General features: G+C 36.7%; 1 protein-coding gene across 15 annotated transcripts in view; it reads left to right on the plus strand.

The window, feature by feature from the left end:
• RAPGEF6 (Rap guanine nucleotide exchange factor 6) overlaps positions 1–25,502 on the plus strand; it is a 191,051-nt gene that overhangs the window by 101,766 nt on the left and 63,783 nt on the right. For all 15 annotated transcript variants that reach the window (XR_009257722.1, XR_009257730.1, XM_058716651.1 and 12 more), the window contains 8 exons: positions 2,950–3,127; positions 5,276–5,412; positions 7,518–7,676; positions 8,267–8,419; positions 12,929–13,093; positions 16,547–16,654; positions 18,735–18,938; positions 21,631–21,739. Coding sequence is in view for 13 of the 15 variants with exons in the window: in XM_058716651.1 (XP_058572634.1) it covers positions 2,950–3,127; positions 5,276–5,412; positions 7,518–7,676; positions 8,267–8,419; positions 12,929–13,093; positions 16,547–16,654; positions 18,735–18,938; positions 21,631–21,739 (1,213 nt within the window). In the remaining 2 variants the exon portion in view is untranslated. The remainder of the gene's footprint in view (positions 1–2,949; positions 3,128–5,275; positions 5,413–7,517; positions 7,677–8,266; positions 8,420–12,928; positions 13,094–16,546; positions 16,655–18,734; positions 18,939–21,630; positions 21,740–25,502) is intronic.

Here is a 25,502-nt window from a genome sequence, read left to right on the forward strand (position 1 = left end):
TAAAATTCTCACCTAGTTATTAGAGAATTAAACTGTTTCCAAGGCCTGCATCCTCAGAAGTATCATGCAATGACTTCCACTCCTGATGGTCATTTTATCTAAAATGACCTAACTTAAAAAACCTAACTTCCCTTTGCTTAGTCAAAGAATTAGACCTTGGATTCTCCATAGCTTGTTTTATGTACTTATTTTTAAATTACACGATTCTTGGGGCGCCTGGATGGCTCAGTCGGTTAAGCGTCCAACTTCAGCTCAAGTCACGATCTCGCAGTCCGTGAGTTCGAGCCCCGCGTCGGGCTCTGGGCTGATGGCTCAGAGCCTGGAGCCTGCTTCCGATTCTGTGTCTCCCTCTCTCTCTGCCCCTTCCCCATTCATGCTCTGTCTCTCTCTGTCTCAAAAATAAATAAACGTTAAAAAAATAATAATAATTTTAAAAAAATAAATTACAAGATTCTTTTGTAAGAAGAAGAAAATTCTTTTGTAAGATTCTAGCATGTTTTTGACCTCTCTTCCTTTTTTATTTTTAATTCTTTGCCTCATCCTTCTGGTATACTTGTAACATTTTATCAGTTTAATCTCTGTTAAATGATATTATTCATTCTTTTTCTTTTTATTCTACTTTCGAAAAAGTACAGTTAAGACAATTGTAAATATAGGTTATATTCTTTATTTTGCACATATCCTTAAAAGCACCCTTCTCACAAACTGTACCCTTGACTTCCATTCTCCCTTAAGAATTTTCTTTTTAAGGGGCGCCTGGGTGGCTCAGTCATTTAAGCGTCAGTCTTTGGCTCAGGTCATGATCTCACAGTTTGTGAGTTTGAGCCATGCGTCAGGCTCTGTGCTGACAGCTCAGTGCCTGGAGCCTGCTTCAGATTCTGTGTGTCCCTCTCTCTCAACCCCTTCTGCCCTCGTGCTCGCTGTCTCTCTTTCTCTCTTTCAAAAATGAACACTAAAAAAAATTTTTTTTAAGAATTTTCTTTTTAGGTATCTTCACTTTTTACACAGATGACAATAGACCTTGCCTCTTATCCACATACGTGAATTGAATCTTGCTTATTTTTGCTATGAGCTATGTTTTTATCAGGTATAATATAAAAGGTTAGGAGACTGTTGAAATAGTCCGGATCATAGGATGAAAACTTGAAATTATGATGAAGATAGTGGTTTAGGAACCCAAAGGTAGATTGTTCTTAAAATTTGATAAAATGGAAAAAAGCTATTCTGGGGTTGAGCTTCTATAGTCTGAAAAATTAAATAAACTTGTATGAAAAATACTGCTTTAGTATTTTTTCACACTAGTTTCTTGGATTAAAATCATTACATGTAAATAAATTAGGTTTTTGAAAGTCATGTTAGCATGTACACATTTTAAATCTTATTTTTTGAAATTAGAACTTGCTTGCAGTTCTAATGGTTCCAAGGGTATTTTATTCAGAAATATCTCCCCTTAAACTCTAAAGTTCCGTAGCCAGAAAGCAGAGGCAGCTTTGGCCTCAGGGAACCTGGTTGCTTGCAGGTGTGTGCCCCTGCCTTGTCTGTCTAGTTCTGTGGCTCCCTGCAACTTGCTTGCCTTTGCTCCTCCTCCTCCGCCCCCAGCACTTTCAGTCACAGGTGCTCTTTGCTTCACTTGCTTTGCTCTTGCTGTCTCTATCATGCATGTTCTATTTGTATTGGTTTGTTGCTCTGTATCTTTCCATGTCTGTCTCTTGTTCAGTGTCCTTCCTTCTCATTCCCTTGCCCCTTTCCGTGCCAATTGGTTCCATTCTCTCATCACAGAATGGCATTCCCATGTAGCTGTTATCACATTCTTCCCAAGCAGTAACCAGAGACAAAAGAATGCTCTGCCCTGTAGCTCCAGTTATAAAAATGAAGACAAGAGTTCTTTCTGCCTTAGCTTCCATAGTCAGGGGCAGAACATTGTTCTTCACTGGAATCTCTTGGTTAAATTAGAGAGGAACAGTAAGTCCCTAACAGAAGAAAGGGGCTCTTCTGAGCAGTCAAAACAGTAAATGTTTAGTATAGGTGATGACACTTAAATATTTGAATGAAGATGCCATACTCTTCACTCATACCTGTTGTATGCTTATTATTATGAAATTCCTGTATGTTCAACCCATTGTTTCTGTAACTGCTTCAGTATTCATGCTTTTTCATTTTTAATATGAATCAAGTGAGTATAATGTTTAGGAGTATTAAATAATCATTTCAGGATAATTTTATTTTCTGTAAAATATTATCATTGTTTTCTCTGAATGACATTTAAATTTAGTTTTTTTAGAAATCTGCTAGTTACTTCACAGATATCTGAGACATTATATTTACAAATATATTTCCAAAGTTGAGGTTGTAAATATAAGTGTACTTCAAACATTGATTGGGATAATCTCAACTCATCTTTGCATACTGTTAGGTTCACCAAAAGGGTATTGGGACATTGTAAGTATGTGTTCAGTACTTCACAGTTGGTCTATTTTAGCACTTTTCAGTTTTACACTTCTGTTCTTAATTTACATGATTGCCTATTTACTGAACTCTGAATCTTTGTGGTAAAAGAATATCTTATTTACAACGCCCAGCAAAGACGAATAGATACTCATGAAATGATTGTTAGTAAACTCCTTCCTGCACTTCCTGGTTTAGGAAATATTTTACTTTTAAAAAATACACGTGTTGGTTAGAAAATAGTGATGAATGCATTTAGTGGTGTTTACATCTCCTGACCATTTTATACTTGCTGGCTCAGATTTGAGCCCTGGATGTTATACTATGTAACAATCAGCCCATATTTTTGAAGAGTGAAACCTTTTACAAATAAGTATCATTTTGTTTTTGATAGAACACAGTATTCCCTGGTTGTTTATATTGTTAGGAGGGGTAGTTTTGATTAATTCAGGCTGTGACAAAATTTTTACAACATGAATAAGTGATCAAGATTTCTTTCTTTAGGCTACAGAAAGTGAGGTAGGAGATGTAGATTTAACACGTCTTCCAGAAGGACCTGTTGATTCTGAAGATGAGGAAGAGGAAGATGAAGAGATTGATCGAACAGATCCACTACAGGGGCGAGATCTTGTTCGAGAATGTCTTGAGAAAGAACCTGCAGACAAAACTGATGATGACATTGGTAAGAAATATATGTATTCACAATTAGAATTTTATATTTTAATTCATATGTAGTTAACCTCTTGTGGCGTAACAAATTATCTGGAGCTTAGTGGTTTAAAAGAACACACATTTATTTTCTCATAATTTTTGTGGGTCAGGAATTCAGGAGCAGCCTAGCTGAGTGGTTCTGGCTCAGTGTCTCATGAAGTTGTAGTCAGAATATCAGCAGGGTTGCAGTTCTCTGAGGCTTCACTGGGCTGAGCTAGAGGATATACTTCCAAGGTGGCTACTCGCATGGCTTTTAGTACAAGACCTCAGTTCCCTGTCAGGTGGGCCTCTCCATAGAGAGGTCCACAACATGGCATTTGGCTTCCCCCAAAGCAGGTAATCAAGAGGAAGAGTAAGGCAGATGCCACATTGTGATTTGGCCTCAGGAGTGTCACAGAAAGCAATCCTAATACAATATGGGAGGGGACTGCACAAGATTGTGAATAACAAGAGGTTTAGAGCTGTCTTTGAGTCTAGCTGCCCCAACTGCAGAGTTTGTTTGGAGTTTCCAGCAGGAGAGTACAGCTTTTGGTATACCCTTATACCCTTGACTAAAGAACAGTCAGTTATCCCCTATCTGGGAAGTTGATCCTTCCACTGAGCACACTGCTTGCAGAGGGATGCCCATGGAGCAGTCAGGGAGGAAGGGGACACCTGCCTAGCCAGCCAGATCATCTGAATCAACTCTGGTGAGTATTGGGGTGATAGATTTCACAGCCATGTAGCCCTCACCTTGTGGCTGCTCCAGTTGATAAAAGCTTGACTGCATTAAAGTAATTTCCTCCTTCATGTCCATGAGATATTTAAAATACAGTACATCAGTGTCTGATGTCTAGCTTTTTTTAAATTTCAAATGTTAGCAAAAGTCATGTTTTTACTTCTAGCTTGAAAAAAATGTTTATATGTAATTTGTAGATAAAAGTTTATGAATTTTCCCTTTTGTAATTTCTTACAGAACTAATTACTTTGGGAGATTAAATAATACTAAAAATGGTAATGTTACCTTTAAGAGCAAAGATTACTTAGTGTCATTATAGTGCAAACAGAGTGGTGCGGTGGATGGAAGCATGCTGGGCCCATCATCCAGAGGTCGATGGATTGAAACCATCCTCTCCTAGACTCACTTAGTGTGTCATTATATATTGTTATGATTCAACTAAGATTTTATCCTAGATTTCCCTTCTATAGCAGTCGTATTACTAATTCAAATCAGAAGATGCTGCTACTAAATCATAAATCTTTGTGAGTAAAGATCACTACATTTGAATATTCCTTGCCATTCTAATGACATTCTAATGACATAATGACATAGTTATTCTATGCCATTCCAATGACATAATGACATAGTTAATTAACTTGCAGTTTAGACTCATGTTATGGGCATTGTCTGGGCAGAAACTGAAAATGCATTTTTAATGATAAAGAATTGTATACTGTGCTATTTGCAAAGTTTTTTTAAAAATTGAAATATAATCAACTCCCAATTATCTGGGCAGATACCACTTTATAGTTATTTCTGTTTCATCACTTAGCTGACTGTATGTTTGTTTCTCCCTTATATTTATGTTTATTACTCTCATATCTGTGCCAGAGAATGTTGGCTCATTAGCATTTGTTGGTTATAAAGAGAGGTATCTTGAAGTTGGTTTGACAGTTTGGAACTAGAATTCACATTTGTTATCCTTAATTACTTAATTGTTGACATTTATTAATAACATTTCTCTAATTCTGGCCTGATAAGAACTAGATCAAAGACTTTTTCACTGATGAGTTAGATTGAAGGACATCACTAACTTAACTACCATGGAGTGACATCTCAGGCTAGGAAAATTACTGCATTTGAATCTGTGGTTTTCTGTGAGGTTGTGAATCCTGGTTATCTTCCAATTTGCCTATATTTTTGTGTGAGTTTGAATATATCTATTAAACAAATCATTGATTTTTTTTTTTTTTTTTTAGCCAGCATTCATCTATACCTTGGTTCCTGTACATTGGCAGCATAAATTCTTAAGTTGATTAGAAAATTGAGTATTCAATTCTAGATTTTACTGAATTTGTAAAGTTTAGTCTTTGATGGTCTCTATACCAAAATTTCTGTTGTTGTTGTTTTTTTTAATAGAACAGTTACTGGAGTTTATGCACCAGCTCCCTGCTTTTGCAAACATGACCATGTCTGTAAGGAGAGAACTCTGCTCAGTAATGATTTTTGAAGTGGTAGAGCAGGCCGGAGCTGTTATTCTGGAAGATGGGCAAGAGGTAGGCTAGCAAATGTTACCTATTTTTTAGTGTGGGAGGTAATTTTTAGAATGATTTAATTTCCTTAGTCTTTTGTAAATCCTGAGTTTTGAAATGTATACAATTTTTTACATGAATATTGAGTTTGGCTTAGTTATGATTTGTGAAGATACAAGTTTTTACTTTTGATTTTGCTTTACTTTGTTTTAATTTTTACTTCCCAGCCATAGACTTACCTAGCATAGAATAGATGTTCAATAAAGAACATTTATTGAACCAAATTTGCTCTTCTCAAATTAAGTTGTAAGACATTAAGAAAAATTTTCAATCATTCTATTTGTATATCATTATTTAAAATATTTATTGAGTATTACTCTCTGTATCCATTTTCTATGTTATACTTCAAAAAAAAGGTGAGGAAAATGTATTGATACTTATGGCTCCTGGTGGGCTGCTATCAGGCGAGGCATTTATGTGGTAGCAGGTTGTTGTTAAGAAATGCTTGGCTGGCAACTTTGGGTGGGTGGAGGAAGGATGCAGAGCACTTGAAAGGTATTACTGCTGCTAGGAATCACTTCACTGTTTTTCTTATCAAACTGATAAAAATTAATGCTGACATGTCAACTGATGAAAATTGTCATATCCTGCTAATAGGAATATGAACAATATTTCTGGAAAATCATTTAGAAATTTTTAACACGGGCCTTGAAGAATTAACAGGTTCTATCCTATTTCACTCATTATGAGTGTCTTTGCTCAGTACATAAGGTAAAACTCAGAGTTATGCCAAAAGATGTTCATTGCAGCATATTTCTAATAGTAAAAATTAGAAATGACTAAACTATAATTCGATAATAAGCAATGCTTAAATAATTGTTATACTCACACAGGGTCTAATATTATGTAGGTGGTGTTCAGGTTATTGTAAAATTTGATAGAAGCTCTTTGAAGGCAGAGGCTATGTCTCTAGCTTCATTTACGTGCTTTCTCCCCATATTCTAAACATCTGGCTCATAGGATATGCTCAAGAAAAAAACTTTCATGAATATACAATTAAATTTTCCTAAAACACAAGACAAGTATTTCAACAGTATAAAGTAATATAAACATAGAAAAACTAAACTGTTAGCAACAACTTTGTAAACAGTGGAGTTTTGAAGAACTCTTCTTTTCCACAAATTTTTGTATTCTCTTAATTTTTCACAGTTTGTCAGCAAAACTTTGGTGTATGCCTAGTTTGTGTTGGGTACTGTTCTCGATAAAGGAAGTGTTGTGGTGGAAAAATCTGACACAGTCCCTGTCCTCAAGTAATTTATGTTATCCATAAATTCCATAGTGAGTGAATTTTATATTTGAAATAACCGAAACACACTTAAAAAAATATTTCTTACTGCTACTGATTCTCCTTTAGAACTAATAATCCAGATTTCCCATAAATCACACTTAAAAGTTTAGGCTGGTAAGAGCCTAACTGAAGGAGAAAAGTGTTCTTTGATGACTACATATTGAGTTGTCTTCTAGGAGCATTATATGTTGCTGTATAAATGAAGGCAGTATTTTCTTAACATTAGGAGAAATTTTGAATGTTTTGTCATCTCTGCCTTAAAAATCAGAATTTCTGAATTAATTACCAGCTACTTTTTTTTTCTTTTGAGTGCTTGCTATGTGCCAGGCACTGTACTAAGCACTTGGTATGCATAAATTCATTTAATTAACAGAAAGGCCCTAATAGGTCTGTTGTTAAACCCATTTTAGAAGTAGAGAAACTGGAATTCTGAGAGGTTAAATAACTTGCCCATAGTCACTCACCCAGTTAGTGGCATGGTCTGGATTTAGATTTCAAGGTTTGTGGTTTTAACCATTACATAATTTTTCTCTGAGTGTTTGGTCAATTATGAAAGTCCCCTGATGTCTTTTGGTGACTAAAAGAAGAAAGACTAAAATGAGCTTTTATTAGTTTGTGTAGATGGGCATAGACTGTTTTCTGACAGAGTATAAAGTAATATGTAATTAGATCTCTATTTTTCTTTTTTAAATTATATAAATTCAATATGTTGATTATTTTTCAAAGTTAACTGTAACTATATTTTTAAAAAGATTCTTAAAACCTGTCTTTTTCTTTGTAGCTTGACTCATGGTATGTTATTTTAAACGGCACTGTAGAAATCACTCATCCAGATGGAAAAGTTGAAAATCTCTTTATGGGAAATAGTTTTGGAATTACTCCCACTCTGGATAAGCAGTATATGCATGGAGTTGTTAGGACTAAAGTAGATGATTGTCAGGTAAGGTTATCTGTTGAGTCTTGTAACTCTTGTTTGTTGATTTAAAGTGGCTGAGCCTGTTTTTTCTTCCTCAAAATAAAATAGGTTGACTTGAGAATTGAGAGTTGTCAAAAGCTCACAGTTAATAAAGGAAACTAGATTTTGTGTGTGACTCAAATATTTGTGGATTTGAACAAAGCATAAATTTTTAGAAGAGAACATTCGAAATTTTGGTTTGTTAAATTTATATCTGACATTAGCCAGCTTATTCCTTTTTCTGTTCTTCTCTTTTTTTTTTTTTAAATAAAGGAAAGAAATAGGAACTTCTGAGTTGTTTGTTTCTAACTTACTACTGCTTCATGTTTTCTTTGCCTAGTGTCAGTTTTGAGAGTAGATGTTCACTTCTTCTTTGAGAGCACAATTCAGATGGATTTGACTTCTTTGGTCTCGTTGTATATGAATTATTTCACCTTGATTTTTATTAAGAGTTAAAGGGACTGAATAAAAAAGTGATGCCACTCGATTTCTTACCTTTGTGCTCTACCTTGGTGCATAGTGATATATTTATGTACTACAGTTTCATTAACTGTCCCCATGTTATTCTCGGACAGTTTGTCTGCATAGCCCAGCAGGATTATTGGAGAATTTTAAATCATGTGGAGAAAAACACCCATAAAGTTGAGGAAGAGGGAGAAATTGTTATGGTGCATGAACACCGTGAACTAGATCGGAGCGGAACCAGGAAAGGACACATTGTAATCAAGGTGGGTGTTTTTATTTATTATATTAGTCTCTGACAGAAGCTTTCATTTTGCTTAAAAGGCTTTGAACCACTTTTTCAGTAGTGCAAGATAATTAACACTAGAATCTAATTTAAGCAAATGTGTTGGTTCTTTTGCTTCTCCATTGGTTTTTACACATTTTAATAATGAAGAATGGCATTGCCATTTAATATCAGTATGGATAGGATATTATTTTAGAATATACCAGTCATAGTTTTTCAAATTTATTTTATGATCAATTGATAAGGGGAGTTAATTTCACCAAAGACAGCAATAATTAGAAACAAAACAGAAAATGAAAGTAGTAGATGAAAATGCAGAGTGCTTACTGGTTATTTATGGCTTTAAAATAGACATTATCTTCTCTGACACTCATTTTTCTTATCTGAAAACAGGAATGTTATGGCAGGGTTTTATTGGGGCTAAATGAGGTAAATCAAAAGCCTTAGTACATTGTAGAGTCTGAATGTTGATCCCCATATTGTTTTCTCTAGTTCCCTTTCTCCCCTACCCTTTGCCCATTTGCCCCTTGCCTCCCTTCCCCCCCATCCTCTTCACTACCCTGTCTCTTTTAAGACCTCCACATGTAAAATAGAGAAATTGTAGTTGAAAGAGGAAATAAAGACGTATAACCGTTTCTCTTTCCAAGTTAGTCCTGGTTGCAAAATTAGTAAATGTGTTATTATTCATTACAAATGCTTGAGCTTATTATTTAATATTGTGAAGGACTGATGTCAGGTGCATTTTTCCCCAGGAGTCAGGCTATTCTAGAATGCGTTTTCATTTTCTAAACTGATAAATCTAAGCTTTCTATTGTAGAAAAGATGAACATATGGGTGGATTGCCATAGGCTATCTTTTTATGGGGGCTCATGTTTTTTAATTCTTTATTTTTAAATAATTACAAACTTAGAGAACAGTTGCAAAGACAGTATAGAGAGCTCCTTCCCTCAGATTCCCCACCTATTAGCATTTATTTCACTGCATTTTCTCCATTTTCACCAGTCTTTCTCTGAACCATTTGAGAGCAGTCTGCATATGTGATGCCTCGTCCCTCTGAATATTCTCTTGTATATTTCCTAAAAGCAAGAATACTCTCCTACATAAACACCATAGAACCTTCAAGTTGAGAAATGAAAATTAATAAAGTACAACCATTCAGCCTACAGACCCTGTTTAGATTTTCACCAACTATCCCAACAGTGGCTCTCTTTCCTTCCTCATCCAGAATCTTATCCCGGAACAAAGTTGCATTTAGTTGTCATGTCACTTCTTTCCACTCCAGGAACAGTCTTTCTCTGTTCATATTCTCAGCAGTTTTAAAGAATACAGACCTTTTATTCCTTAGGGTCACCCTCAGTGTGGATCTTTCCAGTGTTTCCTCATGCCCAGACTCAAGTCGTAATTTTCTGGCAGGAATCCCACAGAAATGATGTATTCTTCTCTGTGCACCATGTCAGGGAGCATGTAATGTCAACCTGTCCCACCATTGGTGAAGTTTACATTAATCACCTGGTCATATTGATGTCTGTCTGCGAAGTTTCCTAACTATAAAGTCACCACTGTGTTCTTTGTAATTGATAAGTGTTTAGATGGGAGATGTTCTGGAATAGTGTCGGTATGTCCTGCAAACCTCTATTTACCGGTCTTGCATTGACTCATGCCTAAAGTGGTGTTCTTTTGGGGCTCTGGGTGGTTCAGTCTGTTAAGCGTCCAGCTTTGGCTCAGGTCATGATCTCACAGCTTATGAGTTTGAGCCCAGCGTTGGGCTCTGTGCTCACAGCTCAGAGCCTGGAGCCTGCTTTGGATTCTGTGTCTTCCTCTGTCTCTCTCCCCCTTCCCAGCTCTTGCTCTGACTGTCTCTCAAAAATAAATAAATATTAAGCACATAAATAAACATGTTATAAAAATTTTTTTAATAAAATAGTGATCTGCTATTTCCTTTTTTTCCTACATTTATTGTCATTTTTTCTGTAAGGATGAACCTTCTCCTCTTCCCCATTAATTCATTTCTACTGCTATGGATTTGTGTGTTGTACTGTTACCATCATTGTTGACCCGTTGGTCAGGTTGTCCCAGATTTGGTGGGAACTTAATAAGGCTGACTCTGTATTTATTCTTTTGATATGTCCCCATTGGTTTTTAACAGCTTTTTTATTCTCTGCAAAACAAGATGCTCCAGTGTCATATTGTGCTTTTCCTTTTCCAGCTTTGGAATCAGCCATTTCTCTGGAGAGCTCTAGATCCTACTAGTCGAGAATAACATTTTTTAAAAGTTTATTTATTTTGAGAGAGGGAGTGCAAGCAGGGGAGCAGCAGAGGGAGAGAGAGAATCCCAAGCAGCAAGTTTCATGCTGTCAGCGTAGAGCCCGACACAGGGCTCGATCCCACGAACTGCGAGATCATGACATGAGCTGACATCGAGTCAGATACTTAACTGATTGAGCCACCCAGGTGCCCCGAGATTAGCTTTTAAAAGCCACCGTGTCTCGGGTGCCTGTCTAGCTCAGTCAGTTGAAGCATGTGGCTCTGGGTTGTGAGTTCAAGCCTGCATTGGGTGTAGAGATTACTTAAAAATCTTTTTTTTTTTTTTTTTTTTTTTAAATCCAAGATACGGGCGCCTACTCTGTTCATTGCTATTTAGGTGTCATTGCTTCTAGAGCCTCTGATCAGACAGAGCTAGGAAATAATATGTATGTATTTACTATATTGCATTCACATCTGTAACATTGTATGTGTCTCTGTCTATTTGTAATAATCATAAGTTCATAACAGTAATCCCAGTTCTGATACCACAGTTTTGCTTATCCTTTCCCTTCTTATGTTTGTAAATACCTTCTCCGGTCAGTGGCTCTTGTACGTTTTTTGTATTTACTTATTTATCATAACGAGCCTCTGTCCTGCCGGTGTAACCATGGCAGTCATCTCCTTGGCCTGCCAACTCTGCTCACCATGTCTCCCAGAATCCCACCTTGTTGAATACTAGTGAGCACTTCGGTGATGTGACTTTGCATGCCTATGGGGGCTCACCTTTAAAAAACAGTTCTTGATATGCATCTTAGTCTCTGCAGGCATCCTGCCCCAGTGTTTAGCCAGTCAGAATAATGGCCTTTCTTTAACATGTTCGTCAGTTCCTCCAGATTTAAAGGCTTCAAATCGAGGGGTGCCTGGGTGGCCCAGTCGGTTAAGTGTCTGATTCTTGATTTTGGCTCAGGTCATGATCTCATGCTTCATGAGATCCAGCCCTGTGGCAGACTCTGCACTGACAGCATGGATCCAGCTTGGGATTCTCTCTCTGCCTCTCTCTTTCTCTGCCCCTTCCCCTCTTGAGTGCACGCGCATGCACTGTCTTTCAAAATAAAGAAATAAACTTTAAGAAAAAATAAAGACTTTAAGAGTGGCCTGCAAATGATAAACCCAACTTGGTACTCTTTTTGACTTAGAGTGTTGTGAAGGGTAGAAGAATAGGAATGACCTGTGGTTGCCTTGTCCCTTAAATAGGTTATATGAAGATGCTTAGTTTGACTTTGTTCTAGAGAAGTGATTTGCATACTTTTTTTTTTCAATAAACTCTTAGATAACATTGTTAGTATGAATGTATGTTTACCATACAGTTATTCTGACCGATGACATTGTTTGGAGGAATGCAACAAATTGAAATTGGGGATTATGGACAATATTTTCTATATTTGGTTTAACATCTATTTTTATATTTGTTCTCTGTATACAGTTAGGAAAAGGCTGCAAAGGTAATAAATTTTAACATTGATTCAGAAGCTCAAAGCAGAGCAGCAGATGAATGTTTACATTCCTTTTTATAAACTTGGAGACAGGCAAGTGGTTAAAACTCTGAATTAATGTAAAAACTATATATAGAACTTGTGTTTCCTCTCAAGATGGTGAACTAGCATGGAGAAACCATTGAAGAAGAAACTTCTTTTCTAGGAAGTTAAAACAGTGAAACACACGGTCTTGTGTATTGTTTCTATATCCTGGGCAGAAGAGATTTAAGGATAATTAAATTTGGAGGAAAGCTTTTTTTTTTTCTTTTTTTTCTTACTTAATTCAAGTTTAACTTGTACTACTTCTCTCTGGTGCCTTAAGACAGTCATCTTCCCATTTCTACCAGCTGTAGAAAAATGACATTATTGTCGTTTTTTTACCCCAGGCCACATCAGGGGTAAATCACTGAAATTCAAAAGCCCTCCTATGGTAAAATGCCAGGAAAAACAGCTATAACTGAGTAAATGCTTTTGGATATTTTCATTCCTCTGCCTTTTCTGTCTTCCAGCCTCTGGGTGCTGGTGGATTACAACCTATAAAGACTACCGTCTCCCAGTATTAAGTGTTTTAAGGGTAAAACTCTACTTTGAGAACTTGTGTAATAGAGTGACTACCAAGGGAAGTCACTCTACAAAGGGAACTCAGTAGAGTTCTTTGTTTCCTGAGCTATTGATTTATTTAATAATCTTTTGTATCCTTGGATTTTTAGGCAACACCTGAACGTCTCATCATGCATTTAATAGAAGAGCATTCCATCGTGGACCCAACTTATATAGAAGATTTCCTACTAACTTACAGAACATTTCTTCAAAGTCCTTTGGATGTTGGGATCAAACTGTTGGAATGGTTTAAAATTGACAGCTTAAGGGATAAGGTTGGTTTTATAAATATGAAAGTGATTTTAACCTTTAAATTCTATTTATAAAATCTTTTGCAATTGATAAATACTTATTTTGATAACAGGATTCACTTAATCTAAACAACATTTCTCTACTTAGTTTTGTGACAAAACAGCATGTTAAAAGTGGAAATGAGCCTTAAAAGTTAAAAATTGAAATAGGCTGTAATAAAGCTATAAACTCAAAAAACATGATAGCTGCATGAGAGTGTTTTGAACTCTATCAAAATGTTTGTTCATGAAGATCAATAAAACACTTAAAAGGTGATTAATAGTTAGAAAGACTATTCAGCAAGTAAATTATTATTATTATTATTATTTTTTTAATTTTTTTTCAACATTTTTTATTTATTTTTGGGACAGAGAGAGACAGAGCATGAACGGGGGAGGGGCAGAGAGAGAGGGAGACACAGAATCGGAAACAGGCTCCAGGCTCCGAGCCATCGGCCCAGAGCCTGACGCGGGGCTCGAACTCACGGACCGCGAGATCGTGACCTGGCTGAAGTCGGACGCTTAACCGACTGCGCCACCCAGGCGCCCCAAGTAAATTATTTTCAAGTGACCTTAGATTGATTGTAAGCCCCAAATAGCAATATGTTGATTTGGGGGGTTTACACTTTTATCATTTTAAAATAATCTTTTTGTCCTTAATATATCCCTGCAGTGATTTATTTTAAATCTACCTTTGAGTATTTTTTTCTTTTCATTAAACATTGTTTGCTGTTGTAGATAATCTTAGCTTATTTCATGGAGTGTTTGTACATTTAATGGGAAGACTTGCAATACCTCAGCAAATTGGTAGGAAGTTAGTTATTTTAAGAAAAATAAAAGAAGGGCCATAATTGCTTGGTGTATCTTTCTGAGTTATATTTTAAGTGAAACAATTAGATGTGGCTAGACTGTAGAGTTCTCTTGTTTAGGAAACTAAGGTGTTCAGAACGACAGGCTTGCCCCCCCATCCCTACCCCCCCAATGCCCTTTGGAGTTATGTGTAGGTACTTCAGTTGCTGAAGAAATAAAGGCATGCTAAATAAAGAATGAGCAAAAATATAAATGAGGGACAACTAGATATTTACATGCAAAAGAATGAAATTGGACCTTTACCTTACATTATATACAGAATTAAAGTAGATTAGTGACCTAAATATGAGAGCTAACACTATAAAACTCTTAAGAGATTTAAAATCATTGACTGTATTAAACTTTTTTGTATCCTTATGTATTGTTTAAATCTTTTGCAGTGATCATGTGCTATTTTTACAAAAATAAAACTTTTTTTCACTTAAAACTTAAAAGAAAAATCATGACCTTGGATTTGGCAGTCGTTTCTTAGATATGATATTCAGAGCATAAACAATAAAGGAAAAAAAACATAGATTGAACTTCATCAAAATTAAAACAGTAAATTAAAAGGAAACACATGGAATGGGAGAATATATTTGCAAATCTTCTATCTGATAAGGGTCTAGTATCCAGAATGTGTAAAGTACACTTATAGTCCAACAATAAAGATACAACACAACTTAGAAACAGACAAAGGGCTTTGGGGAGCCTGGGTGGCTCAGTCGGTTAAGTGTCCGAGTTCCACTCAGGTCATGATCTCACGGTTCATAAGTTCGAGTCCCGCATCAGGCTCTGTGCTGACATCTCAGATCCTGAAACCTGCTTCAGATTCTGTGTCTCATTCTCTCTCTGCTCCTCCCCCTGCTTGTGCTGTGTCTCTCAAAAACAAATAAATGTTAAAAAAAAAAAAAAAAGAATCTTTTAAAAGAAAAAAGAAATAAAGGGCTTGAATAGAGATTTTTCCAAAGCAGATACTTAAATAGCTAGCAAACACATGAAAAAGATGTTTAAGGAGCACCTAGCTGGCTCAGATGGTGGAGCATGCAACTCTTGATCTCGGTTCAGGAGTTCCATCCCCACGTTAGGGGTAGAGATTAAATAAAAAACTAGAATCTTAAAAAAACGTTTAACATCATTCGTTATAAGGAAATGCAAATTAAAACCACAGACAGAGGGGCACCTGGGTGGCTCATTCTGTTAGGCGTCCGACTCACTTTCGGCTCAGGCCATGATCTCTCATTTCATGAGTTTGAGCCCTGTGTGTTGGGATCTGCGCTGACATTGCGGAGCCTTCTGGGGGTTCTGTGTTTCCTCTCTCTGCCCTCCTACACGTGCACGCGCTCGCTCTCTCTCTCTCTCTCTCCCAAAAATAAACGTTAAAAAAAAAAAAAAAAAAAAGCTTTAAAAAACCACAGTGAGATCCTGCTTCACACCCCCTAGGATGGCTTTTCAAAAAGGAAAGGAAATAACAAGCATTGCCAAGGATGTGACTGGAGAAAATGAAATTCTCAGACATTGTTGATAGTAATGTAAAATGTTATAGCTACTCTGGAAAACAGTTTGGCATTTCTTCAAAGAGTAAAACAGAATTAGCATACAACCTGGCATTTACTCTTAGTATTTTTTCAGAACTGAAAGTAGGTGTGCAAACAAAAATTTGTATACCGACATTCATAGCACTATTGACTATAGCCAAAAGGGGGAAACAACCCGAATGTCTATTAACTGATGGATGGATAAACAAAATGTGGTATAGCCATAATGAAGTATTAATTCAGCCATAAAAAGGAATGTAGTACATGCCACAACATGGATCAATCTTGAAAACGTAATGCTAAGTGAAAGAAGCCAGATACAAAAGGTCACAGTTTGTATGAAATATTCCACATAGAAGAGAGGGCAGAATGTGAGGTGACTGACTCCTTAATGGGTGATAAAAATGTTCTGGAACTAGGTAATGGTGATAGTTGCACACCTATAACTACGAAATGCCACTGAATTGTATACCTTACAGTGGTTTAAATGGTGGCTTTTGTGTGTATCCTACCAGAGTTTAAAAACTAGATGACTTAAATTATTTCCATTGTTAGGTACATTATTCGGTTCAACTTCATTAATTTTTCTGTTAATCTGTGGTACAAAGTAATCAAACCACTTTACAATTTTGAAGACTCACAGTATTTCTAACAAAGTAGGTTTCAGATGTGGTTTGTTAATAATTTTGATTAAACATGTTCTTGACTATGTAAAGGCTCTTGATATGATTGCCTGCCCTTTAGAAGCTTGTATTTTAGGATACTGTCTGAGGTATACATCCTGTGTACTTCTTATAGCTTAGTAAACAGGCTTGTGTTTTCTCACTGTGGGTCCAGTCTTGGCTCTCTATGTTGCTTGTGCACCCAAGGAAGCAAAAACTCAGACCAAACCATGCCTGCATATTAGAATGAACCCTTTGTGTGCAGGATAGGGGGCGAAGGGGTTAGCCATATAGCTCAGTTCCCCCTCAGTTTTGGACATGCTTTTGTAATATACTTCTACAGAAAGAATGCCTCTCATAACTATACTGTCTCCTTCATGTTTCTACAGGTAACACGGATTGTGTTATTATGGGTAAACAATCACTTTAATGATTTTGAAGGTGATCCTGCTATGACTCGATTTCTGGAGGAATTTGAAAAAAATCTGGAAGATACAGTAAGACTCCAAAGAATTTATTTTCTTCAGGATTTAGGGATTTCCCTGATCCTCAAATAACAGTACCTCAGAACACTTCCATTCTCTCCTGTGTCTTGAATGTCTGCTCTAAGAACTTCGAAATTTATATTTTAGATTCTGCTCATTCTCTGCCATTAACCCAAACAGAAATTAGGCTTCTTCCTGACTCTTCTATGTTCGTTTTAAGGCTGATGATGTTGCTGTCTCCAGCCAGTCAGCCAGTCTTATGATCTCTAGTGTATATGTGGGCTACTTCTTTCTCTGCCTTGAATTCCCTGGCCAAGATGTCCATTCATTTGCTGTAGTCACCTGTGTCACTAATTTTAGCATACGCCTATTTCCTATAGCCCCTCTCAGCCATTTCTTTTTCACTCCGCATTGAGGGGCTCATTTTATTATGCCTAATCTTTTATAATGGCTAATTTTAGTTCTAGTATTTCTTTGTTCTAGCGATTTTGTATGGCCAGAGATTGTTTTTAGGCCACAAATAAGATGAATATTTCTCTCTTTGTAAATAAGCTAATGTACTTCCTACCAAAGTAATTCCTTGTCTATATATTCAGGTACCTCACCTACATCTTCAGTATTTTTTCTGGGTACCCTTGATTTTAGCCAACAGGATTATTTTATATTCTTCACTAATTCTTTGCTTCTCCTCTTGCTATTTGAACTCTGTGCAACCTTTAAGGCCTGCTTTATATATCAGATCTACATTAGACTTTATGAGTTTCCCTTCTGCATGTGATTTCACTTGTTCTAAATATATAACACCTAAGATAATCCCCTCAAGGTCCTGTTAACTTTGACAGTGGCTATTTATAATTAATTTACTCTGTGTCAAATATAAAACTATGAACTGGAACTGAATTGTCTGCCCCAGGCACCTTGAGATTTTAGGAAGTAAGTTAATAATGCAGCTCAGGAGTTAGATTGCCTGAAATAGCATTCAAACTATACCACATGTTAGATATGTGAACTTGGACAAGTTGCTTAACCTTTTTATGCCTCAGTTGTTTTATGTATAGTAGTCCGTAGTTTCTGTTATGAGGATTATAATGAGCTATAATGAAGGTAACCATCTGAAAGGAAAACCTGTCACATAGCAAATGCCCAAGAACCATTGATTTTACTCAAGAGTATAAGTGGATGGAGTTGAACAAAGGGACAGAGCAGCAGATTTTCGTCTGTTCCCATATCTTTTAGTTCTGTAGCTTTCCCAGCAGCACTCCAGCTCTGTGAAGAATGGGAAGAATGAACAGAGGCTGGGGAACTTAAGAGGCCATAGGAGCTCACCACCATCATTATGGGTTTTCCAGTGCTCACTGTGTAGATAATTCGTGGGCTGATGGAGAACAGAAATTGCCTTACAGTTGTGGGATTTCTTTTTTGGTAATCATTCAGTCATGAGATATTTATTAAATTCTACATTGTACTCCAAAGTGTTGCATAGGATAAGAACAGGTGTAAGCTTACGTCCCTGCCTTGAAAAAACTTTAGCTGCTTTTTATGGACATAAGATATACACATACTATGCTATTGGAGAATAGTTGAATATTAAATTGGTGTTAAAACCTGAAAGTTAGAATATTATCAGGCATAAAAAAGACCTAAAATAATACAGGACTAATGTACCTCGAAGAGGCAGAGACTTGAATGTGTCTTTGACTGTTAGATATTATTCAGAAGGGTGATTCAGGTCCTGCAAGATTCTGGATTGATATAACAGCCAGGAGATAAGCAAGATAGCACTAGAATATGTATTAGGAAAGTTCAGACCATGAGAAGTAATTTTTTTGTCTTCCCTTTCTAAGTGGGACGTCATTTTGAAATCTCTTCTGACCTGTGACTATCTAGACGTTTTAAAAAATAACTATTGAGAAATCTTGAGAGTGCTCTCCTGCGGAAGCTTTCCCTCCTTCAGTTTTATTTACCCTGACTCGTATGTGTTTTACTCTGTATTTAAATGTAACTCTAACTCTGATGATTTTAGGTGATTTTTAAAAGCCTATAGGAATAAATCCATACATTTATATACATTCTACCCTTTTTTGCTTTTTAGAAAATGAATGGTCATCTCCGGTTATTGAATATTGCCTGTGCTGCAAAGGCCAAGTGGAGGCAGGTTGTGCTGCAAAAGGCTTCCCGGGAGTCCCCTCTGCATTTCAGCCTTAATGGAGGAAGTGAGAAGGGATTTGGTATTTTTGTTGAAGGAGTAGAACCCAGTAGCAAAGCTGCTGATGCGGGACTGAAACGTGGTGATCAGGTAAATAAATACACAACCACTTGAGTTAAAAGCCTTCTTATAACTAAAATGTCTGCTACTTTTTTTCTCATGTGATATTTCTTCAAGTAAGCATGACCAATGTAAGGAAATTTAATTAACATTAAAAGGTAAGTGGCCAAAGATTGCCATAAATAATGGTTTAGCTTAAGTACTGGTCCTATGGTAACAGAACTACATCCATAAGTAGAGGAAGCCGGGCAAGGGACTACGAAAATGAAGAAGACCCCGGGAGGAAGTTGGAGGGGATTTATTCTCTCTGTATACGCATTAGATAACTGTAGAGCAGTGTATTCCAAAATGTGATTCCTGACAACCTTGTTACTAAAAAATGCAATTCCTAAGCCTACCTCAGTTCTACTAATTGTACTAGTGACAGTCTGCCATGATGAGGTCCAGGAATCTGTATTTTTAACAGAGCTCTCTCTCTAGGTGATTCACATGCACACCAAAGAGTCATTTTTCAAATTTAGCTAAATCACTTGGGAAGGTTATGTTTCCCCATTTTAAAGTTTTGTTTGTTCATTTAGAGTGTGGCTTTATTTGACTTTTAACTAAACTATACTAGCGCTTTTCTTTTTAAATTATGAATGCATTCACACTGTAAAAACTTCCACACTGCAGAGCAGTGCTTCTCAACTGGGAGTGATTTTTCCCCCCAGGAGACATTTGGCGTGTCTAGAGATAATTTTGATTCTCATGATCCAGAAGTTACTCTTAGCATGAAGTGGTTAGAGGCCAGGGATGCTGCTAAGCAGCCTCCAGCACCCCACAGCAGGACACCCGCACAACAGAGACTTACCCGGCCCAAATACCAAGAGTGCAAGGGTTAAGAAGCTGGTTTAAAATTTTAATGAGCCCCTTCTTCCACTAAGGGAACTTTTTAAAAACAGATTTCTGGGCCTAACCCCACACCATTCATTAACAATTTCTAGTAGCTAGAATTCCAGAATCAGTGTATTTAATGTTCTAGTATTTTATTTTAAACTCATTTGAGCATCTCATTCTTCACAAGGAAGGAAAAAAACAATGAAATCAGATTATTTCATTTTTGAGAGAAAATTTATCTGCTTTTTACCTCTTCCTTCAAGTCTTCTCAGTTATTGTTAAAATGATCTGAAATGTTAGATCTAGATTATTAAGTCATTTTTAACATTATTTATCTTTTGAGAATACTTTTGACATTGGCATTAAGTTTCGGAGGTTTATCACTAATAACCATGTACACATTTACACCTTCCTTACTGATGTCATTGATCACCTCCATTTCATCTGTGCCACATGCCCCCATGATTAAGATTCATTTCACCAGTGTCTTCTAGTACTTTTCAAATCTCTTTTAGTTCTTGTCTTATATAGGGCCTATAAATATTATAGTTTTTTGTGTCCCTGCATGTTTGATAATGCTTTTGTTCAGTGGGGTATAAAATTCTTTGTTCACAGTTATTTATCCCTCAGAGCATTGATGTTATAGAAAAGTATCACATCATTTTAGTATTGCCCAAGAGAAGTCCAAACCAACCTTTATTTTTTCTTTTCTAGCTTCCTTTGTTTGTCCTCCTACCCATCCCCAACCCCCCCAACTCCACAGTGGTGCTTAAAGATTCTTTGTTCAGTGTCCGTGGAATTCAAATTTTTCTTTGGGATATGTTAAAAAATAGATCTCTTTATTATCTTTGCACAATACTCAAGCCATTTCAATGTGTAGACTCAAGACTTCTTTCAACTCCGCATTTTACTTCTGTGGTTTCTCTTTCTTTTCGTATTTTGTTTCTCAGTCTTTTTTTTACCGTGTTGGAATCATTGTGTGAGTCCTGACATCTGTCCTCTGTGCTGCTTATCTGTTTTTTGTGGTTTTTTTCCTCATTATGTTTATCTCTTTATCCTTTTTTGTTAGATTTAGTATTTTTTAAATAAGCTTTCTGTACGATTTGGAGGTACAGCCAAGTTTGGGAAGCCTTCTGTGAAGGGTCAGCACATCATATGCAAGAATCCATCGCAGTTGTACTTGCTGCTTTTCGACTTCCTGATTCAGCATCAGCAAAGGATAGTAGATATATTTAAAGTATCACTTTTGAATGAATTCTGTCTTTTAAAAGCAATAAATTTGCATTTAGAGTATTTCAGTAAAATTTACATATACATACACAAGCACTAATTTTTATGAGCTGATGTGTCTTGATTTAAAATTCTCCTTCATATATAGGGGCATCTGGGTGGCTCAGTTGGTTAAGTGTCCGACTTCAGCTCAGGTCATGATCTTTTGCTTCGTGAGTTGGAGCTCTGCATCAGGCTTTGTGCTGAGCTGGAGCCTGCTTCAGACTCTGTGTCTCCCTCTCTCTCTGTCCCTCCCCTACTCGTGTTCTGTCTCTCTCAAAAATAAATAGACATTAAAAAAATTTTTTTTATTTTTGTTTCATATATAAACCATCCTGTTTCTTAAAATTTTTTTCTTTGATCTCAGAGGGAATGAACTTTCAAAAAATGTTTTTAGTAGTGATTTGGGGAAATAGAATATAGAGAAAAAAATTAAGTGGTAATTCCACTTCTCGTAGAGATGAACATTGTTCACATATGGGTGCATTTTGTTCCAGTGTCATTTTTTTCACCATTACACCTAAGGTTGCAGAAGTAGATAATATTGTTTCTGTCATAATTTGTATTTTTCTTCAAGATAATGGAAGTAAATGGACAAAACTTTGAGAACATTACATTTGCGAAGGCCGTTGAAATTTTAAGGAATAATACTCACCTTGCACTTACTGTGAAGACCAACATTTTTGGTGAGTTTTGTTGTAAAAACTGAAAGGTTTTTTCTTCTGCTTTTTGTTTACTGTTTTTGTTTGTTTTGTTAATTAAAAGCAAAAGTCATCAATGAAAAGGAAAATAATAAAATACAAACATGTTTCTTTTTGAGCTCCTTGATCATTTTTAGAAACTTCAGTGTTGAGGTATAGTAAGTACTGTGTATTCTAGAATTTTCATTTTTCATCGTTTGCATTATTTTGGTATCTTACAAAAATAAGTTTTAAAAGAGGTGTGCACGTACATTTGGTTAGACGTGTGAAATGTCTACTGAAGAGGTATTATGTACTATACTTTGCTGGGAGATACTGAGTGAAACTTAGAATGACCTGCATGAAGCATAAAAATCATAATCAGGCTTTTATTCCCCCTGCTAATGGGCAACTCAGACTATTGCTAATGTTTTAGCTAGCTTTCTGAAATAATAATACGAATGCTAGATTGGCTGTTTCATGAAACTAAATTGAGTAAAAGAATTAAGCACTGAATTCCAGATTTTTAATAACAGTATACTCTGCCTTTCTCTCTAAAAATGTTGATTACTGTATCTGCAGAGTATTTTGATCATGTTTCTATTTGAAGCAAAGACTAAAGCTTGCGCTTGCATTTTTTTTTTCTTTGTTGGTTCCCCCTCCCCGCCCCCCTGCTTTTTAGGGAAGACTTATTGTAACTGGGTTTCCTTAGATACCATAGGGTATTCAATGAAATTCTGAGAAGGGCGATAATAAAAACAGCATAATAGTTTGAAAATTATCAAAGAAAATTTAAGAGTCTAAATGAAGTTAGGGGGGAAAATTTCTTCAGGTCATCTGGGTTGCATTTTGAAAACTAGGAGTTGAATTTAAAAACTGCCTATGGAAAAGGAAGTATGTTTTATTTTTTCACTTTCACTGCTCCTCATACTGCACTTAGTCATAATGAAAAATGAAACATTGGGTATTTTTCCTCTTTTCAGTGGAGTCCTTTTTACTGAATTATGTCCTGTTAAGTCTGATATATAACTCCTTTGGCAATTTCCTAATATTACATTAGTTTAGCGTCAAATAAGTGAGCCTTCACAGTTCCTGGGTTTCCTGGAGTTTGGACTAGTATCTAGAAACATCAACTTTTGGATTAAATCAAAAAGATTCTGATTTTAAAAAGTAAGAAAGCAGAGCTTGCTCTGTCTCTTAGAGCATCTGACTTAGTGTCTCCAAGCTTGACTTTGTTCAGATGTATTTCATAGGCCTCTTACAAGGATCAAAGACCTTGAACTTTTTGTGCCCTCACGTAATAATTATTACCTGGTATCACATACTATTATGTATAAAAATATAAAGATAGTACTATTTGGTGATTAATAACATGGCCCATGGGAAACAGAAAAAATAGATCTGAAAGGTACAAAAGGCAGGGAAGCCACCACTTCAGGACTCCTTGAGTGGTGAGAGACATTTGCCCAATAGAACTCTAGATGGGATGTGGTAGAGGGTAGGTTGTGGTACTGCAAAAGAGGGCCCATGTCCTCAATACCTCCTTCCTTACCCTTGGCAGAGAATGGTCAGCCAACTCTATCCCAAGCAAAACACCAAAGAGTATCTCAAAGTAATAGTAATAAAGCATTTTTAAAAATGGAGCATTTTAGTATGGATGTGGTATCTGGAATGAAGCCCTGGTAACTCTGACATTACAGTGAAGCAGAGATGAGCACTTAAGTTGTCCTATATGGAGCTCACAGTCAGAACACCTACAGACAGGAAAACTGTGACCAGAACACAGATTTTTTTTGTGTGTTTGTTTATTTCTGAGAGAGAGAGACGCGAAGAGTGTGAGTGGAGGAGAGGCAGAGAGAGAGGGAGACACAGAATCTGAAATAGGCTTCACGCTCTGAGCTGTCAGCACAGAGCCCAACGCGGGGCTCAAACGCACAAACTGTGAGATCATGACCTGAGCCGAAGTCAGATGCTCAACTGACTGAGCCACCTAGGTGCCCCTAAAACTGACAGCTAGGTGTAGGAGAACAAGAATCATTGAGGCATGGTGGGAAACATAATAACTGAGCTTATGGAATCTGAGGAAAGTAGTTAATTTAAGGAAGAGAAGAAAAACATTTCTAGAACCGTGCTCAGATTTAAAGAGTTATCCCTTAAAATAAGAACAGGATATTAGGAAAAAAAAAACAGTCATTGAAAAAGAAGTAACTCAGAGTGACTTACAGTATGGTAGCAATGACAAAAACAAAATGTAAAGTAATGTCGATGCAACAATAGCCGAGACTTTTCCAGAGTGAAAGAAGGATGCGAATCTTCTAAATCAAAGGGCACCTGAAATCTGAGCAAAATGAATTAAACTTGTTTTAACTTTCTGTTTCCAGTATTGGAGAATAACCAGAAAAGGTAGACTAAAATATAAAAAGTAGTTACAAACAAGTGCAACAATCCAAAAAGAGAGCTAACAACTACCTGACCTAGAACAGAGAGAGAATCGGACTGGAAAGACGTGAACTGGAGCCATATCTGCTCTCAGACATTCACCAGTACAGGAAAGCTCTTGAAAGACAGCCTCTTTGGGCAGTAGACTCCTAGCAAAAGTCTAAAGCTTTGGAATCCTGCACTTGATAGGAACACAAAACTGGATGTGTTATATCCCTTCTCACCTCCTGAAACCATACCCCAAAAGGATGTCTTTTTTTTTCCAGGGTCATTATCAATCCATAGAATGTAGCCGAGAGGAAGAACTGCAGGATAAAATCACAGGTTTCTAGTGTTAGAACCCACCAAGGCCAGAACGCTCAAGCATAATAACCTTTGTTGAAGATTGGGACCTTGAATGGCTTACTCTAAAGTGGATGTGGGTTGTACTCTAAGCAACTCGGAAAGACCTCAAATTTTGGCCCTGGCTCTAGCCCTGGGACCTCAGGTGCCTGGCAAAAGAACATAAAAATCTTTTGAGGATTCCAGCAGTAACCTATTATTTGTGTCTTTTTTAATAAGTTTTTTGTTTTTTTGTTTTTTTGTTTTTTTTAGTTTATTTATTTATTTTGAGAGAGAAAGAGAAAGAAAATGCCTAGCAGGCTCTGCACTCACTCTGGAGCCCGATGTGGGGCTCAAACCCACAAACCACGATATCATGACCTCAGCTGAAACGAAGAGTAGGATGCTTAACCAAGTGAGCTACCCAGGCGCCCAATAACCTATTATTTGTAAAAATAATTTTTCGAATACAGAGTTAAGCAAACAATCAAAGATTGTGAGGCTCTCTTAAAAGTCAGTGTAATCCCCGGGCACCTAGGTGGCTCAGTCGGTTAAGTGTCTGACTTCAGCTTAGGTCATGATCTCATAGTCTGTGAGTTCGAGCCCCACATTGGGCGCTATGCTGACAGCTCAGAGCCTGGAGCCTGCTTCGGATTCCGTATCTCCCTCGCTGTCTGCCCCTTCCCCTCTCACACTCTCTGTTTCTCCTTTGCTCAGAAATAAACATTTTTAAAAAAATCTTTTTTCAAGTCAGTGTAATCCAGAACCAACAGAAACAGAACCAGAGGAGTTCCAGAGTATCAAACACAGTCTGTTAGGTAACTGTCTTGTATCTGTGAAGTTAAAAATCAAATTGAGGGTTCCATTTCTAGGTAAGATGGAGTAAACACATGCCACCCTTTGTTTCCCAGTCAGCTCAACAGTAAAACGTGGGCAGAATCATTTAAGAACTTGGAAAATTTAAAGTCCCACTACCAGGAGTAAATTAATTAATTAATTAATTTTTTTT

This window comes from Neofelis nebulosa, chromosome 1, assembly GCF_028018385.1.
Source record: "Neofelis nebulosa isolate mNeoNeb1 chromosome 1, mNeoNeb1.pri, whole genome shotgun sequence".
NCBI lineage: Eukaryota > Metazoa > Chordata > Mammalia > Carnivora > Felidae > Neofelis > Neofelis nebulosa.